The sequence below is a fragment of the Oenanthe melanoleuca genome, chromosome 1A (genome assembly GCF_029582105.1).
Source record: "Oenanthe melanoleuca isolate GR-GAL-2019-014 chromosome 1A, OMel1.0, whole genome shotgun sequence".
Lineage (NCBI taxonomy): Eukaryota > Metazoa > Chordata > Aves > Passeriformes > Muscicapidae > Oenanthe > Oenanthe melanoleuca.
Window position 1 is genome coordinate 7,005,988 of NC_079334.1, and position 18,970 is coordinate 7,024,957.

The following is an 18,970-nucleotide window of genomic DNA, read 5'->3' on the forward strand; positions in this document are numbered from 1 at the left end:
CTCAGTGACATCTTCAACTTACCAGGTGTCTGGAATCCCACCCAGCAGACAGGAGACACTCCAGGAGGTCCCTGAAGCAGGTGGAAGAGAACTTCCTGACACAGCTGGTAGGCAAGCCCACCAGGGCAGGTGTCCCAGGGGATCTGCTGTTTGCAAACAGAGGAGCACTGGTGGGAGATGAGATTGCCTGAGGCATCTTGGGTACAGTGACCATGACAGGATTTCAGTTCTTGGTGAAACGAGGGAGGAAAGAAGAGGGTCAGCAAAACCACTGCCTTGGACTTGTAGAGGACAGGCTTTGGTCTGTTCAGACCACTGGCTGAGAAAATCCCTTGGGTGGCAGTCAGGCCAAGGAGCCCAGGAAGGCTGAACATTCCTCAGGAAGGAGGTCATACAGAAAGAGTAGGAGCCCATTCCAATGTGCTATAAGCTGGTTCAGGGAAGGCTGGCCCAGATGAACAGCAAGCTTCCACTAGGACTCAGGGAAGAACAGAGAGTTTAGCAGCTCTGGAAGAATGGTCAGGCAACTCAGAAAGACTACAAGGATGTCATGAAGTTAATCAGAGAGAAAACTAGAAAGGTGAAAGTCCAGCTAGATGTGAATCTGACCATCAGCATAAAAGTTAAGAAAAAATGGTTTTCCAAACACATTAATAACAAAAAGAGGCCAAGGAGATTCTCCATCCTTTATTGCATGCTGGGGTGGGAACACGACCTCCAGCAGTGAGGAAATGGCTGAGGTACTCAATGCCTTCCTGACCTCAGCCTTTAACCAAAGCCCAGTTATCCTCTGCATATCCAGAGCTGGAAGACAGGGAGCAGAATGAAGTCCTCACTGCAGCAGGAAATTGTTCATGAGCTGCTGTGCTGCCCAGACATGCACAAGTCTAGGGAGAAGCCATCCTTCCCCATAAGGCTACAGAGGGAGCTGGTGAAGCAGCTCATGAAGCTCCACTCTCCATTGTTTTTCAGCAGTCCTGATTAACTGGAGATCTCCTGGGTGACTGGAGGTTGGCCAAAGTGACACTCATCTATGAGAAGGCTTGGAAGGACAAATGGGGGAACCACAGGCCTGTGAGCCTGACCTCGGTGCCAGGGAAGGGGGTGGAACAGATGACCTGGAGTGCAATCACACAATGTGTGCATCAGGCACGGGTTTGAGCAGGTCCTGCTTGACTGACCCAACCTCCTCCTATGAACACCTCATGGATGGGGAAAGGCTGTGGGTGTCGTGTACCTGAGCCTTCAGTAAAGCCTGTGATCACTGCTCCCACAGAGTTCTCAGGAGAGCATTGTCCTTGCAGCTCACAGATTTAACAGGTTCCCTGTTTGCTGGGAAAAAAAACTGCCTGGAGGGCCGGGCCAGGGAGTGGTGGTGGAATTAATCCAGCTGGCAGCATGTCACAGGTGCTGTGCCCCAGGGCCCACTGTCAGGGCCAGTCCTGTTTCACATCTTTGAGGCTCAACAAGGCCAAGTGCTCAGTCCTGGCCCTGGGTCACAGCCCTGAGCAGCTGCAGGCTGGGGAGGAGAGGCTGGAAGAGCCCAGCAGGGAAGGGCTGGGGCTGCTGCTGCCCGGCTGTGCCCAGGTGGCAGCAAGGCCAGTGGCACCTGGGCTGGTCAGCAGTGGTGTGGCCAGCAGGAGCAGGGCAGGGACTGTCCATCCCCCTGTCCTGGGCACTGCTGAGCCCTCCCCAGGTGCTGTGTCCAGTTCTGGGCCTGTCACTGCAGATGGACACTGAGGGGCTGGAGCACAAACCTCATGAGGAGGGGCTGGGGGAGCTGGGGGGGTTCAACCTGGAGGAAAAGAGGCTCAGGGGGCCATTGCTCTGCACAGCCCCTGACAGGAGGGGACAGCCAGGGGGGTCAGGCTCTGCTCCTAGGGAACAAGGGACAGGAGAAGGGAAAATCTGCTACCAGGGAAAAAAGGGACATAGAACTGTTTGGGTTGGAAGGGACTTTAAAGATCATCTTCTTCCATCCCTCCTGCCATGGGCAGGGACACCTTCCACTATCCCAGGTTGCTCAGAGCCCCATCCAGCCTGGCCTGGGACACTTCCAGGGATGGGACAGCCACAGCTGCTCTGGGAAACCTGTGCCAGGGCCTCACCACCCTCACAGGGAACAATTTCTTCCTCATATCCAATCTAACCCTGCTCTCTGTCAGTGTGAAGCCATTTCCCCTTGTCCTGTCACTCCAGGCCCTTGTCAAGAGTCTCTCTCCATCTTTCCTGTGGCTCCCTTCAGGCACTGCAAGGCCACAGTGAGGTCACCCCAAAGCTTCTCCTCTCCAGGCTGAACAATCCCAATTCCCTCAGCCTTTCCTCCCAGCAGAGCTGCTCCATCCCTCTGATCCCTTGGTGTCTCTTCTCTTGTCCTTCCTGTGCTGGGCCCAGGGCTGGGTGCAGCAGTCCCTGCACCACAGTAGGTCCAGCTTGGATATGAGGTAAAAACTTAGAGTGCTTAAGCACTGTGTGCCACTGGCTCCCCAGGGAAGTGGTGAAGTCACCATTCCTGGAAGTGCTCCAAAAAATGACTACACATGGCATTTTGGGATAAAGGCTAGTGGGTATGGTGATACTGAATTGAAGGTTGGACACAATGATCCTGGAGGTCTTTTCCCACCTTCATGTGCTTCCGAGTTTTTACTTTTGTCCCTGGGAGCACTGCTCTGAGCCCTGGACCTTCTGTTGATGTGGACATGTCATACTCTGGACTTCCACAATGGGCTCAATATTCCAATGAAAGGGATGTAATTGGCCTCACAGCACTGCAGAAACAGGCAATGCTGAGATTTTTCAGAGTGTGACAATGGCTGGTTAGATGTTGGTATCCTACAAGAATCACTTCAGCAGAGCAAGGATCTTTATAATTTCCCCTCCTAAAAGAATTGTTTTGTTTATTTGTTTTCCTGAGGAGTCCCAGAAAAGTCATCCCTCTGCTGTGGAATTGGAAACATAGGAAGTATCATTTGAACTTTTCTCACTTCAGAAGTTTCGACTAGCTTCACACAGAGCCACACAGGGATTTAAAATGTTTTCTGCTTCTTAAGGCAATTTTCATATACTCTTCATGTATATCCCCAGGAGTAAAGGATCTCTGCCACCCAGGGAGTTCTGTTCTGAGCTCCAGCAAACTGTGCCCCTTGGCACTGCCTGACAGTGATTTACAGACTCAGAAATGCCACAGAGAGCAAGTTAAGGCTCCTTACAGCTGTTGAAACATCACAAGGGGCTGCTCAGCCTGGGATCCACAGGAGGAGCCATTGGAGAACACCAAGAGAGGAGCAGCTGAGAGATGCTGATGAACAAGTTCAACCTTCCCTGCAGCAACAGGTCTCACAAAGGACAGCAAGAGAGGCTGAACTCAGGTTCTGCTGTAAATTTGAAACACAGAGGATCTGAGGCAGATACCAGGGATATTAGGCACAAAACCAGAGAGCTGTCACACAAACACCTGCTCTGGGGTCTAGGAACCAGCTTTTGGGAGGGTCAAAGGCACTCAGTTTCCTTCAGTCTGGGGAACATCCCTGCAGCCAAGGGCCCACAGGTCACACTGCACGCCTTGACAGCTGCTCAGAGTCCTGTTTCATCTTTGTATAGGTGGCAGGGCAGAACTGGGAATAGAGCTGAGCCAGCAGAGCCTGGGAGGGGATCTCTAGCTTGGTCTCATGGCTCAGTTTGTTCCATATGTGCACTGCATAGGTGTTCTCAAGGAGTTTGTGAAACTCTGAGGCACTGACTGCCTCAAACAACTTCTTCCAGCCCTGCCAGGGAATAGGATAAACAACTTCTGGGGCAAGAGCCCTCACACCTCGGCAGCTCATGCTCTCAATAGTCCGGATGGAGCACCACTTCTTGAAGACACGAGTTAGGAGCTCTGGGCCCTGGTGCCCCCAGACCCAGCCATTGTAGTCCTGCACAAAGTCCTGCATGCAGAGCTTCATAAATTTGTGCTTGGGCTTGAAGGACAGAAAGGCCCCATTCAGTACATCATAATCCTGAATCCCAAGGGCATTGGTGAGGTTCTGTAAGTTCCTAAGCACGATGAAGTCTGTATCCAGGTAAATGCCACCAAATTTCCACATGAGGACAATCCTGCAGGCGTCAGACAGGACAGGGAAAAAATAAGGCTCCCAGTGCCGCAGAGGCCACAAGTACCATCTTTTCAGAGGTGTTCCAGAAAAGAGCTCCATCAAGTCCAGGGGTCGGATTTCCACGTTGGGGAAGCAGCTCAGCAAGGAGAAAGCCCAGTGCTTGGGTAAGGAGGCATTCTCTTTGGCCAAGCCTCTCATGAGCACCACGACTCTTGATGCAGGGTGTGTCCTGGCTGCTGACTCCACAGAGCATGAGAACAGGTAACTTGGGGTAGTTTGCTTAGAGGTCTCCACAAAAAACACATTTCCTGCAGAAGGAGAGGGTCTATGGGTGATGTTGAAGGCAGAAGGCACATAGTGAGCACAGCTGATCTCAGCAGACAAGCCATAGGTGGGGACTCTGCTCTCTGGGTCCTCCCAGATGCCCAAATACAGCTTGATGTAGGCAAAGGATACGAAGACAAAGATGAGGGTAAACAGGGCCCAGGGCTTGTGGCTCAGCACCACCCTGCTCAGCTTTAGGAGGCAGCTGGGCATCCTGAGCATTCTCTCTCCAGCCAGAGCCTGCTCTCCTCAGACAGCCTGAAGGGAAGGAAACAAAAAACCTGACAGACAAGGCAGCAGAGTATGAGCCTTCTTCACGGTGTGTTTCACTTTCATAGCGGTGCACAACAAACTCTGGGAACACCATTAGAAACCTCATCTGTCACCCTCTGGAGCTTCAAGTCCTTCTGAATATGAGACACATATGCAAAAAACTCTGTGAGGAGGAAACCAAATACGCAGGGAATGGGACAGAGAACCCAGCTGGCACACAGATAAATGATCAGCTCCGGATCCCCAGGTTTTCTCCTCCCACACAGAAATGCGAGCACGTGCTGCCAGTGCTAAACCCAGCCCCCCCTGCCTTTCACAGACCCTTTACATTCCCCACCCTCCACACCACAGCTGGGTTAACCCTGTAAATCATTTTCTAAGCTGTAGAAGAGAAAGAGGCACAGGCTTGGTGGGACAGAGCCAGTGCTGTAGAGAAGGCATGAAACTCACCTGTCCCTGCTTTCAAGACACAGAAGATCACAGAATTCCCTGCTCAGCTGGAAAGATGTTTAAGAAATTAAAGTCTGTGAGGATGCCTACAACTCTTGTGGTCTGGCCCTTCCTTCTTCTGAAAGGGGAATGGAGAGCGTACGGGAGAGAAAAGAGATGTGACATCATTCACCTCCAGTGAGTAACAAAGGTCACACAGGTACACTGTAAGGAAACCAGTTGGTTAAAAGGTAATTAAAAAAAAAAAAAAAAAGAAAAGGAGGGAATTGGAACCCCACTCCTGCTACACTTTGAACTTTAGACTGGTAAGGCCGTGCTCCAGGCTGTGGGAACATCTGCTCGTTCCTGGTCAGCTTGTGGTCCAGGGAACCACCAGGCTCTTTTCTGCCCAGGTGCTTTCCATGAAAATGCTGCCTATCATTTTCATGGCTGTGCTTATTAAATTTAAAAGCCAAAGTTAACCAATACAGGGCTTGAGTTATGGAAACAAAAAAGGCGTCCGAAGTAAAATTGCAAAATGCACAGAGACACCTCACTGCACAATGAAAATCCTGATATTTAAATGTCACCACGGATCCCTTGTTCCAAGCACAAAAGGGATAAAACAAAGGAAACAGACACAGGGCTGCCACCACAGATGATCTTGTAACTCCACCATGCAAGGACTGCCACCAGCCTGCTGCTGCTGGATCTGCATATGCTCACACCTACTTTTAGTGCACCCTGCCCTGAGCAAAGTGATTTCCTGCCTGTCATGACTAACAGTGCATCACTCATATTTCCTTGGTAGCAAAATCCCAGACAACAAAAAAGGAAAACAACCCAAACTAGATGATAATTGAATGATTGACTGATGGTACAACATGAATTGGGCATGAAGCCAATCACATGGAGCCAAAACAAGCAGCTTGCATTCCTTCAATCCTTAACTTTTCCAATTGTAACAGTAGATATTCAGAAGTCCCTGAAACCTGGCAAATCATTCCTAATAAGAAAAAAATTTCATTGAGTAATATGCCTAAAAAACATCATATGATCTATATGACAGTTCAAATAGTGGTAACAAATGGAAGAAATGAACTGTAAAAATTCTTTAAGGGCACGTATTTAGTGGTGTCAGAGAACAAAAAGTTACATTCTCACTTTGCACTGAAAGCAATTAGGATTGTTTTTACATAATTACATTAGAACTATGTAATTCTCAGAGCTCTGCAGAAGGTCTCAAAGCCTCCAGGCCTAAATCTTACCATACCAAGTAAAAACAACTGTTTTAGCCAAAGATGATCAGATGATGACAGGGAAACTATGGTTGTCCACATTGCAGAAGTGCAATGTTGTTGAAACAAGAAGTGTTGTTTCAAAAACGGAATATAAATGGTGGATGTCAGTAAGGACTTTGCTATTGTTTCCCTTCTAGGATTTAATTGATAGAGTTTATACCTAAGTACTTAGGAGATTTAGCCTATGAAGCTGGATAGCCTGCAAATTGGCAGAAAATTTCAGGAAAGAAGGTGCAAAAGGATGATCTAACTATTAGCAAATATGCATGTATCTATAGATACACAATAAACTCTTAACTAAACTGGATTTGCAATGCAATTCTTTGTTGCACCTCAGAACATGCAGAGAAATGGTTAGATGATTTTGCATCTTAGGCTGGGAAAGATGCTTTGGTTCATCCCAAAGTTTTCAAGCAATAGCTGTGCCCTCTTGTGGCCATTGCTGCAGTTCTGGACACTAAAAATATCCTGAGTTTAAGGAAAGTACTGCTGGGGTAGCAAAGCAGATCAACCAGAATTTGTCGTGAACATCCAGTCTTCAAGGGTTAAATGCAAATACACTGTGGCATAGCTTCACTTCTTTCTTTGTTTTATTACTGCTTGTCAGTGTTGTGCATTTTTATCAAGACTTCAATTATTTTATGGCATTAAAATATAAAAGCTGTGTTTGAATGTACATCCAGCACAAACACAGCAACACAGCTCTGGTTAGCCTTGGAAAAAGTGTTTGCACCAACCCCTGTCTTCAAGGTAAGGAACCAAATACCCTTGAGATTAGTGATGTTCTTTCAAGTGAATATGTGGACATAGGAACTGCAAAACACCTGAGGGGCTGTTTGTAAATTTGCTACAAATTTGGTAACAAAAAACAGAGAAGAGGGGGAAAGGTCCAGCAAAGTTCTGCGGCATCCTAGGTAGCTGCTAAGGGTCTGGAACAATAAACATCACCCATCACATGCAGCCTGATAGAAGTATTTTGGAGACCCACCAGAAAACAGCTGAATATCTCCATTTCCTCCATATTTACATTGCTAATGACAGTAGAAGAGGTGAGATTTGACAATAACAGCATTTAGTAGGTGACTAATCAGTCTGCTAGGCATAGAAACACAGAGTGGTGCTCCACAGGGAAACATGACCAGCAAATTCCCCTAGTATTTAGGGGAATTAGTTTTTAGAATTTTACCAACAGCTTTAGAGCTCCTCCTCCTGAATATAGAGAGGATGGCAGACCAAGAACATGTGAATGTTTAAGGTAAGAGAAGAGCAGATATTTTAAATGGAGTACCTTAGACCAATAAAATACTGCAACTGAAAGCAGAGGACATTTAAGGCACTTGCCTTTAATTGCATCTTCTGCATTTATCATGACTTCACTTTTCCAGAATGAGCCCTGCAATATTCAATTAACTTACACTGGGTTTAAAACTAAGTTTTCTCCTGAAATAAAAGCAAGAAGTATAAACACCCTCTTGCATAGCTGTAATGAAATGCTGGATAGACACTCTGTGGGATAAGTTGCATTAAAAGCAAGCTACAGCAAAGAGTCAGAGAATGAGGTTAGCAAGTTTCTACAAAAAAATAAACAGACTGTGGGAAGAAATGATACAGCAGTTTTGATAGTTACTGATTCCCAGATCACAAAGCAGCCACAGATATGATGCCATCTCACTGAAGCTGTCCAGAAAAAGTATCTACAGGCTCTGTTATTTGCAACTGAGCATACCAATGATGTACCTAATTAATGGCCACAAACAGAAAATCAGATAAGCCAGACATAGCAACATCATTATGTTGCAATCAGCCTCCCTGAATACAATAAGCAGGAGCCCAAGATGAAGGGAAAATGGTCAGTAATGCTGCTATACATAGTCAGAAATTTGTAGGATCAGGTTTGCTAAGCAGGACCTGCCTCTTGTGAACATGTGGTCATGCTCAGTATCTCAGGATCTGCTCCACAGCCTTCCTTGGCACTGAGGTCAGGCTCATGGGCTTGTGGCTCTCCAGATCCTCCTTTCAGCCTTCTTGTAGATGGGTGTCACATTGGCTAACCCCCAGTCATCTGGGACTTCCCCAGTTCACCAGCAAATGATGGAGAGCAGCTCTGTGAGCTCGTCCATCAGCTCCCTCAGTCCCCTTGAGTGGAGCCCACCTGACCCCACAATTGTGCAATTTTAAGTGGAGCAGCAGGTCACAGTTTCCTCCTGGATTACAGGGGGGTTATCCTGTCCCTATCTTCCAGCTCAGGGGGTTTGACACCCTGATAATAACTGGTCTTTCATTTAAAGACTGAAGCAAAGAAGGCATCAAGTACCTCAGCCTTTTCCTCATCCTTGGAGGCAATGTTTTCCTTCACATGCAATAAAGGATGGAGAGTCTCCTTGGCTCTCTGTTATTAATGTATTTGGAAAAAAAATTGTTGTGATCTCTTGTGGTACTTGCCAAATTAAATTCTAGCTGGGCCTTTGGCCTTTGTGACTTTCTCCCTGCATAACCCAATCCCTTGTAATCCTCCTGAGCCACTTGCCCCTTCTGGTATTTTTTTTTTTTTCCCCTTGAGTTGAACCAAAAGCTTCTTGTTAATCCAGGCCAGTTTTCTTCCCTGCTGGCTTGTCTTATGGCACATTGGGCTGGTGTGTTCCTGTGCCTTTCAGATGCTGTTCTTGGGAACATCCAGCCTTCCTGCACCCCCTGCCTCTCAGGACTGCTTCCCAAGGGACTGCCTCAACCAGTGACCTGAACAGACCAAAGTCTGGAAGTCCAAGGTAGAAGTTCTGTGACTACATTCCATACTTTTTCAAGAACTGAAAACTCTCATTTCAAGACCACTATACCCAAGACAGACTCCAACCATACAGCAGGGCCCAGCATCCCCAAGTTCTTCTTACCTGTAGCTAGATGTAGAAGTTAATTCTGGGTTGTTTTAAAGGGATCTCTGAACTCCCAATCTATCAACCTTCTGCCTCTGTGGTAGGCTTCATATTCCTTCTGCAACTGGAAAAAAAAAAAAGGATTAGTAATATTGGTAGCTTTACTATCTTTTGGAAGTTGTTTCCAAACAGTGTTTTCTATAGTATCATGGTGTTGCCATATTTAACTTGCCAAACCTCATGTGCCTACTCCATCTTCCCCCTGGTTATACATGCCACTTGGAAGAGTGTTTTATACTTCTCATACCTCTGCCAGCAGATTACAGGATGCTGTTTGGCTTCATCATACTACACAAATTTATATGTCAAGATCTCAGCTTGGGCTGTAATGGCAGGGTGCAGCTGAGTGATTTCTTCCTGCAGTTCTCTCTTCTGGACTCTGCCTGTTCATCTAAATTCCAGGAATGGTTATAATACAAAAAGCAGAGACCACGAGCCAAGTGAACAAGGGAATGGTCATGATCACTTGAGAGAGATAAACCTGAAGTACCTATGAAGGACTAAAGGGATGAAGTTCATAAATCCCATCCAAAGAGAGCATGGGGAGAGCTTTGCTTTCCCTCTTCTCTCCTGCTAAGGACACATCAGCCCTAGGCAGAGCTGTCCCCAGCATATCTCAGATTACAACAGATAACTGCACTTTCCCACAAGAATGTACTTTGCTCTATGGCTTTCCCAGACTACACATTTTGGGAGGAGGGAGATAAAACAAGGAAAATAACATGGAGGAAAAAAGAGCCCTACAGAGCATAACTCCTGACTGTGTGTCCTGGATGCCCCCAACACAAGAGCTCCTGGCACAGGAGAGCTCTCAGGCAGCACAGAGAAAATAATCATCCTTCAGTCAATTCCCAGGAGACTTCCCAAGATCCAGGATTACATTCCTGATCCTTCCATGCTCCTCTTCTGCTGCAGTGGCCAGTTCTGCATCCCCAGTCCCATCCTGCTTCCCCCTTGAGGTACAGCACCCATGTACCAGCTAATCTTCATGAGCCCTAGGACAGGAGTCATGACATAAAATAAGCTGTGTAAACACACAGTTCCATTGAAGAGCACTGTCATCAGTCATTTTCTCGGAAGTGCCTGGCCCCTAATAAAGTTAAAAACCCAGAAATATTTCACAAGGAATATATTCTTTGAAGGAAAAGATAAAAAAGTTACCAGAAAGGTGCAGAACATTTTAGTGTCTCCTCTGTTTTAATCGCTGTTTATCTTTTGATAAAAGTTTGCATAATTTAAAAGAAATAAAATCAATACAATCCAACAGTACAAACAGAAGTTCTGCCAGACAAACCAGAAATGTGAATAATGTAACAGAACTATACTATGCCTCCTAAAGAGAGCTATGGGTCAGCTTGATAGCAGAATTTTCCATTTCAGAGTAATCACTCTTCTTGAAAACAAGAAGAAAACTCTTTGCTGAGAATTTTTTCCCTCTCTCATTTTATTTCCCCCTTTATTGAACAAAAGTCTCATTATTCTATAACTTTTCCAAGACACCTCCAGCCTCTCAGACTGGCCACTTTGGAGTGTTTCTACACTACCTGACATCACCTGGTGGGAGCAGCCACCTCCAGCTTAGCTGCCCTTCCCTCCAGACCCTCTGCTTTCCCTGGGACTCTGAAGGGGTGACACACACTTTCTGTCCATGCAGCAAGACCCCTCCATCCTGTCCCCAGCAGCTTCCACCCTTTCTTAAAAATGTTTAAGCAGAGGCAGTGTGCTGCTCTGACCAGCTGCAGTTTTGGTGTGCAATGGGCTGAGGTTTTCTAGTTTGGAGCTGGTTGGAACCAGCTAGAATCACAGCCCCTTTTCCACACAGGTGAGCCCTGCAGCCCCTGGCTCTCCAAACCTGCAGGTTCTGCCTCAGAGTACTTTGCAATGTTTCAATATATAGTTTTTTTTTTCTTTCTGTAAAGGTGAAACTTGGATTTGAATGTTGGATTACCAACTGGTGAGCTGTTCTTCACTAGTGCAAACAAAACTGGTTGTAAAAGAAACTAGGTGGTGAGGGTTACTGGCTTATTGAATGACTCATATATTTATTTCCCTTCCCTTTGTGGTAACTTCAATTTCCAAAAGTTACCTGTCCAATTCTTTAAAGAAGGAAGACAAATGATCCCAAGTGCCATGTCATAATTTACTTGAATGCAGAAGTCTTGCCAACAGTTTATTGATGGTTTCCCATGCCATATTTTATTATTTGCTTAAACCTGTCAAGAGCTTATCCCAAGCAGCTCCTTAGCATGTACCAAAGGGCTCTCTAGCAGTTGAACAGGAAAATGGGGATATCCCAGCACTGCCACACACCTGTGAAGACTTCCCAGAAAGCAAAGCTTTGTGTTACAACTAAATCAACCCAAGAAGATGCCAACAATGGGGGGATTACCTCAGTAATCTGAGGCAGAAAACTTTGCCTACAAAATAAATATGGAGCTTTCCTGAGGTTTTAGTTTCCACAGAACAACTCAACTGAAGCACAGTTGTGAGGGAGAGCAGTTAAGAACACTACTGCTCCCTCAGTACTTCTCCCTCACAGACAGCAAGGAAATAGATATGATCTGGCTTGGTTTTTTTTTTTTTTAAGACACTCCATAGCTAAATAGAAGAGAAATGTAGAAGTATATCAGGCAGTTAATAGGAGCAGCAGGTTCCAAGAGGTGTTTCAGCAACAGCAGTGAGAGCAGCAAGCAAACCACAGGGTCCTTTGGGGCCCTGCAAACACCTCTGAAGCCAGAGGAACAGCTCCATTACTTCCCATCCTGTCTGATGAAATCTCATCAGGAGCTACACAAGAGCTGATGGTGATGCAGCCCTGAGCTTCCATCCAGCAGTTTCAGTGGAGGAAACAAAGCAAGAGGAAAGACCACAAGCACAGGAATGACTGCCACACCAATGCAAACATGCAGCTGTGTTTGCTTGAAATCTGCTCCTATTTTACCTTAGCAGTGCTTTGTGACTGCCTGAAACACAAAGCAAACATTAATAAGTTCCCAGGCCCTGTCAGAAAGAGGCGCTTTAGGACTTTGCTGTGACAACACAGAGATGACTTGGGAGCAAAGAGGTATCACAGCAGCCAGAGACAAGAGCCAGGTCATCCCTCACCAAACCCAGGCTGCACTTTCCATGGGACTGACCTGTTGAGTGCTTTTCCTGTGCCACAGAGAGCAAGGAATAAACTTGTTTGTTTTTTTAAAGTCCCTTTGGTGTGGCACTTGCTGTGCAGAACTGTGTGCCACATCCCAGCAGCAATTCCAGCTATCACACACTGCCAGAGCCCATCCTGTTCCAGCCCCAAGGGCTGGGTACCCACAGCTGCAGCAACGTGCTGTTGGCTCAGCAAGGCACAGAACATCCATTCCAAAATTTTCCAGAGGGCTGCAACCCACTCCAGGTGATATAAAGACAAGTTTAGGGCATTTCTACACAGGTTAGGTAAAACACTAGGTTTAAATGATTTGTAAAATATGGTCCTTGATACTGAGTCCAGGATATTTTCCCAGATTAACATTAGAAAAGATCCAGAGTCTTTTTGCTGCTGCTTTATGGAGAAGGTCAAATCTGTAATTCCATTCCTACCCGCCAACAGGCTTTGCCCTTACTTTTGTTTTTCCCAGAAGGCTAAGATGTTTTTTTTTATTTAGATGGGTTTTTTTTATTTTTAAGCTTTTCCTTTAAAAGCCAATGGAAACATTAAATCACAAGAAAACACACAAAATCTTAAAATCTCAAACTAGAATTAAAACACAATTGTCAAGGCAGACTTTTAAATAACATTTGGTACACCAAAATTAAACATACTAATCTTGGATCTAGAGCTAAGGCAATTTAGAAATAACCAGTGGGTGTAATCCCCAGCAAATACATTTGGTGTTAAGGCACCCTTAAGTGAAATTTAAAAAAAAAAACAGGCTGCTGAAAGTTTACATAAATCAGCTCCCAGTCAGTGTTTCAGAGTAGCTGCAGACAGGCATTTTCTTCCTTTTGAGCACAATGGCAAATTCAAGATTTCAAAGCTTTAATCAAGAACAAATTAGAAAAAACCCTTCTAGAACTACTGACTGCACAAAGCAAAGCATGTGGGTTCTTTCTTTCCAAAGCCCTGCACTGCACCTTCTGCTTTTAGCCCTTTGTTCTTTCCAGTCCAGCATGTTTCCCAAGAGCAGAAACAGGAACTGATACTCTGAATTGCTACCGTGTGGAGAGCTGTGGTCAGGGCCAGTCTCTAGAAATACCCAGAATGAGGCAGTCTGCAGCAGAGAGATGGGCTCAGCACTGGTGTTTGGGTCTGTGCTGCTTTGGTGCTGTCCCAGCTGTGCTGCATGGGAGCAGCTGCAGGTCAGGCTGTGTGAAGCCATTCCCACAACCACAGCCTAAGGGGAACCATGGGGCCTTTCCCAAGGCTGCACCAGGAACTGTCCTTACCACACGTTAAATGCCTTGGCTTCTTACACACCCTGCACCTAAATTATAACTTCCTGTTCATTGAGGAACACCAAAACATATGGAACATGGAATGCCAATAGCCTGATACCAATACATATGGAACACCAAGAGCTAATGCAGTTGGTTCTGATCACTTCTGCACACTACATGAGAATATCCCATTTGCACTTAGCTCAAACAGGCCATTTCAGGATCACTGGTGACCTCCCTGAATGCATCCTTTTAAAATTCCATACTGCTCATGCTCCACGTGGCACTCACCCAGAGAATTCACCTGCCTGATCAAGAGCAGAGATTTCTAACACTGAAATCGAGACTGCCTGCTCAAATGAACACAGGGCTGAACTACTGGGAAGATTCTTCACCCAGAGGGTGCTGGGGCACTGAACAATCTCCCCAGGGATTTGATCACAGCACAAGCCTGAGAGAGTTCAAGGAGCATTTGGACAATGTTCTCAGCCCAGGGTGGGATTGCTGGAGTGTCCTGCCCAGGGCCAGGGCTTGGACTCAATGATCCTCATGGGTTCCTTCCAACTCGGCTTATTCTGTGATTCTGCTCAAATAGAGGGCTGGTGGGAAGTGTCATTGCTGCCCTGCAGCTCTCCCAAAGCCCTCCAGGGAGCTGTGCAGGTATGAGCTCCACCTCCCCAGTCCCTGGGGCCAGGCCACCAAGGTGTGGTGGGGGGACAGGAGGAGCCTCTGGTGACATCTACTCCCCACTATTCAGGGACACCTGGGATTACCCAAAAAGCCTCAGGAAGTTTAATTTTCTTAACTTTACAAAACACTGTTACTAGTCTTAAAACTACTTGTTGAAAAGCAAGATTCTGCATGTCCTCACAACCACACTTGAGTGATTGTTAGTGAAGGCTCACAAACACAAACTAAACACTACAGCTTGATGCTTTCTTCAGATTCCTGTGCCTATTTCATGAATGGAGAGGTAAGATTTGCTTGCACCTGTCAGACATGATAGCCCCAGCAGCAGGTACTGCACAGCTAGCCAGCCCTCCCTGCTGCAGAACACACCATGCCAGTGATATGGGAGCTGCCTCCCAGGTAATTTTCCTCTTTTTGAGCCTTCAGGATGTACTGTGGGCCCCTCACTTCTCATGGCAGTCGCATAATTCCCCAAAACTGTTTTGCTCAACACCTTCCTCCCCCCTCTGCTGCAGCCCTTGAGCCCAGTGCTCAGGAGACACTGGGGAGCAGCAGCTATTGAAGGATGGCTTCAGGAATCTGAGGTGACCACCAACCCACAAACCCTGAGCTGTGAGGCAGGACAGAAAATGGAATTGCACAACAGGGGAGAAAGCTCTGGTATCTCACTTTCCATCCAAAAAACCAGGAGAAACTCTCTCAGCAACCTGTCAAGAAAAGTTTCCCAACACTTTTTTTGGGTTTTCTTTAACTGAAAGGAGCAGCTTCTTACCTCACAGCCTTTAGTATTCAGGAAGCAACTACATAAACCCTTCATCAATACTTAAAATGAAAGGGATGGCAGAATTTGGCTGTGTAAAGCTGCTGGAAAGGGCAAAGAAACAAAAGGACAGATGCTAGCAGTGGGCGAGCTGGAAAACTGATACAGCTCCATGGCACCAACAGCTCCCAAACAGTAGTTTCCTGTTACTGTGTTTCTCTAGGAAGCCATGCAGGCTCTTGTGTGCTGGGGTATAAAATTTAAGACTAAACACTGTTTTAACCCTCACAGCTGAAAAGGATACTGGAACATGGCTAGAAAAGAGCTACCCTTTGGTGGCACATCTGAGGAGACCATAAGAACACAGAAGCCAGAATTCCACCTGATCAGGAAGTGAGAAAATTCTGTTAATTCACAGTATCACTGCTAACTACAAGGTAAGATGATCTAACAGCAGACTGCACATGGATTTAGGGGGCTTCTGTTTATTTTGCTGCTCTGGAATAGGTTTCTTACAGATCAAGGAGCAGGTCACTTAGAACTGAAGCAGGAAGTATCACCTCTGATTTGAAATGGCAGTGAAGTTAATGTCTAAATCTCTTCAAGGATCTCAGGGATTGTTTTTCTGTCTCTACTTCCCTCCTATGAGTATTGAGGAAGTACTTTCCTGTACTTTCCAACTGCAAGGATGAATGTATTAAAGATTGGGAGACATTAACCTTGCATAGACAGGTGTTGTGCAATTGTACAAACTCAAAAGAGAGTGTGAACATTTTCCTTTCTAAGGGAAAAATCTAAATAAACATGATTGTACTTAATCCTTCGCTGACAGGGGAGTGGTTGGTTCACAATGCCATAATGTGAAGTTCTACCAGACCTCATTTAACCCAGCCCCAGCTTAAGGTAATTGTACAAGTCAGTAGAGACAGTGAAGAAATGCTGGTAAGTGCATCACCTGTTTCCCAGTGAAAGCACCATGCAAAAGAAAAATCTGTGAATCTGTTCTGGAACCTGAACAACCCAGCAACTTGAGGTTTTAGTGTTAATTTGATCAGGATAAAACACACCCCATGATGAGAGCAAAGAAAGAAACCACAAAGACAAAAGACACAGTCCAAGTTTTTGACAAACCCAGGAAGCACAACCCTTAGGGAGCTGTGTAACAGCACTGCTACACTGATTTACTGGGGGCTGCCAGTAAAGACAAGAGGGGTGTCCCCAGTCTCTCCTGCCATCACATACTGCAACTTGATCCAAACACATCCAGCTCATGGTATCCTGCTCCCCTGATCTCACCTCTGCACAGGGAACAGGCATGTCTGTGTGGTTTCTTATGTGACTGACTGGCACAGAGGCTCCTCTCTATACTAGAGACCAAACTAAGTGAAATAAGATGGAAGAATTCCTCACAAGCACCTTGTGCCAAAGTACCTGCTGATGGCAAAGCCAAGGTGATGGCTGCTTGCTGCTGAAGGATGTGGCCCCACTCCCTCCCTCCTCAGGCTCTTCCTTGGTGCTCCTCTGAACCTGCTGTGACCAGCCTTGCTAAAGCTGAAGCAGCAAAAGGCTGATTCTGCTGGAAATTTGAATGTTCTTCCTTGTGGCACAGGAGCTGGTGAGACAGACACAAATTGGCACAGGAAGATTCTACAGCAGGCATCTAGGAAGCTGCATCCTTCTGAACTTCAGTGCGTGGTAACCTGACACAATGATGTCCCTGAACAGGAAAAACCTCATTAGAGCCACCACTGCCCCGAGAGTCAGTAGAAGCCCCACGAGAAGGAAACCCTGAGGCACAGAGACAACTGCTCCCTGAACTGCACACCTAAAGCTAAACCTGGCACGCAGACTGCTTTTGACTCCAGCTCGCACACTGCTGCCCTCGAGGGTAATGGCCATTTGTGTGTTGCCAAACAGGGCACACGAACAAGAGAAGGGCGTTCACAGGTGCCTCACCAGCCAGTGCTTCCTCCTGCAGAGCCACTGACCCGAGATGCTGCTGGGGTTGCTACAAAACCCAAATGCAGGGGTACTTGAGTTTCTTGAGATTTGCTCCTCTGGCTTCCATTGCAACAAACCCCATGGATGATAGTGCAAAACCACCGGTTTATTCAGAGTTAAGAAACATCCAGTCTATTCTGAGAAACCTCTCACGCATTAGAAAGCAACATGCTCGCTTAACCAGGATGGTTCATTTTTAGCCAAAGCTTCCAAACTCGTCTTTTTGCAGCAGCAATAATAGTTTTAGGTTACTACAGTGACAGGAGTTCTGTACTTTTTTTATGCCTCTTTCGTAGGTGCTCTCTTCCCCCTCTGCTACAGTTCTATTGTGAATCTCCATCTTTCTTCCTCTGACCTTCTCCCTGTCCAGACTCCGACGTTTTCCAGAGCACGTCTGCCCGGGAAGGCGGCAGCCAGCTGCACCTTGCCCGCTCACCATTTCTGCTGTCTTTCCACCCTCCCGGCCAAGCCAGACCTCTTAGTCACCGCTGGCAGAGCGGAATTCCGCTTTTCTCCCTCCCAGCTGACCCTTTCCTCGTCGCCCTCCCACTGCTGCCACCCTCGCGGACCTTCCCGGACCATCCTGGGGCAGGAGGGAGCCCTCGCAGCCAGCGGCACAGGTGGGCACGGAGTGCGAGCTGCCACCCTCATCTCCCCTCTGCCACTGTCCCCGCAGCGGCACAAACCCCACAGAGGAGCGGGGACCCAGCGGGGCTGCCCCACACCCCGGAGGGAGGGAGCTGCCCCGCAGAGCCGGCGGCGCTGACAGGGTCCGAGCCGCGCCTGCCCCGCGCTCAAGCGCCGCTTTCCCCGCGGGGACCCCGGGCCGAGCCCGGCCCCGCATCCCCCCGCAGCGCCGGGCTCACCTCGGCCGGAGCGCGGCTCCGTCCCGCAGCGCCGGACCGAACCGAACCGGACCGGACCCCCCCGGGCCGGGTCCATCCCTCGGCAGGGATCTGTCCCCTCCCCGAGCCCCGGGGCGGAACGGCCCCACCCCCGGCACTGCCGCTGCCGGCCGGGCGCTCCGGGGTTTGGAATTCCCAATTCCAATTGCCCTAAGGGTTTTTATCCGCCCCCCCACCCCGCCTCGCCGTGTCCTTCCCACTTGCAGGAGTTGGTGTTACCCGAGCAGTTGTGCCTCTGCCGTCTCGCCCGGGTGGCGTGCAGGGGTGACCCACCCTGGGCAGAGACATCCCGACCTCAGGGGCCGCTAATTGTGGACAGGAGGAGGAGCAGGGGGAGGCGGAGGCTTCCCACACCTGTTGAGATCATCTACAAAGCTTTCCACTGAAGATGGAAAACAGAAAATTTTAGTTAAAAAACAAACAACTAAAAAAAAAAAAAAAAAAAGTTACTCCGTACCTGAGCTGCTGACGTGTTGCAAAGCAAGTTTCCAACGTACCCTCAAGCAGGAGGAACTTTGCTGTTAAATTATGCCTGGCAATGATTGCTTAACAAGTTCTTAATGAGGGTGAACAAAGAAAGGAAATTTGGGCTTTCATTTAGAAAAGCGCCTTCGACTGCTAGGCTGCTGTAGGGTGGAGTAAATTGCGTTGGAAGATCACCAGAGAGTTTGCGAAGCAGGTTAGGTGATAATCAAGAATGGTTTAGACAGAGATAATCCTACCTGAAAGAAGAGTTGAACACGAGTTCTTTAGAGATGCCTTGCAGCCCTGTGTTTTGATTCCCACGGTATTTATGTGTTACTAATGTGCTTCAAATGTACCTGTGACAAACCTTTCCACCGCAGGA

At 47.3% G+C, this 18,970-nt stretch overlaps 1 protein-coding gene across 3 annotated transcripts; it reads right to left on the reverse strand.

The window, feature by feature from the left end:
- Window positions 1-672: 672 nt before the first annotated feature.
- Window positions 673-18,274, reverse strand: LOC130248416 (lactosylceramide 4-alpha-galactosyltransferase-like). Of its 3 annotated transcripts, XM_056482165.1 has the most exons (5): window positions 17,043-17,121; window positions 16,649-16,934; window positions 9,310-9,415; window positions 5,142-5,259; window positions 673-4,676 (listed from the first exon to the last, which is right to left on the reverse strand). In XM_056482165.1, the coding sequence occupies exon 5, from the start codon at window positions 4,638-4,640 to the stop codon at window positions 3,549-3,551; it is 1,092 nt and encodes a 363-aa protein (XP_056338140.1). In that variant the 5' UTR covers window positions 4,641-4,676; window positions 5,142-5,259; window positions 9,310-9,415; window positions 16,649-16,934; window positions 17,043-17,121; the 3' UTR covers window positions 673-3,548. The 3 variants fall into 3 exon arrangements, with proteins under 3 accessions (XP_056338140.1, XP_056338139.1, XP_056338142.1); XM_056482164.1 differs by lacking the exon at window positions 5,142-5,259; XM_056482167.1 differs by lacking the exons at window positions 5,142-5,259; window positions 16,649-16,934; window positions 17,043-17,121 and adding an exon at window positions 18,085-18,274.
- Window positions 18,275-18,970: the final 696 nt, after the last annotated feature.

Coding starts and splice junctions, on each gene's coding strand:
- LOC130248416 (XM_056482167.1), bottom strand. CDS start 4,640: ATGCTCAGGATGCCCAGCTGCCTCCTAAAGCTGAGCAGGGTGGTGCTG.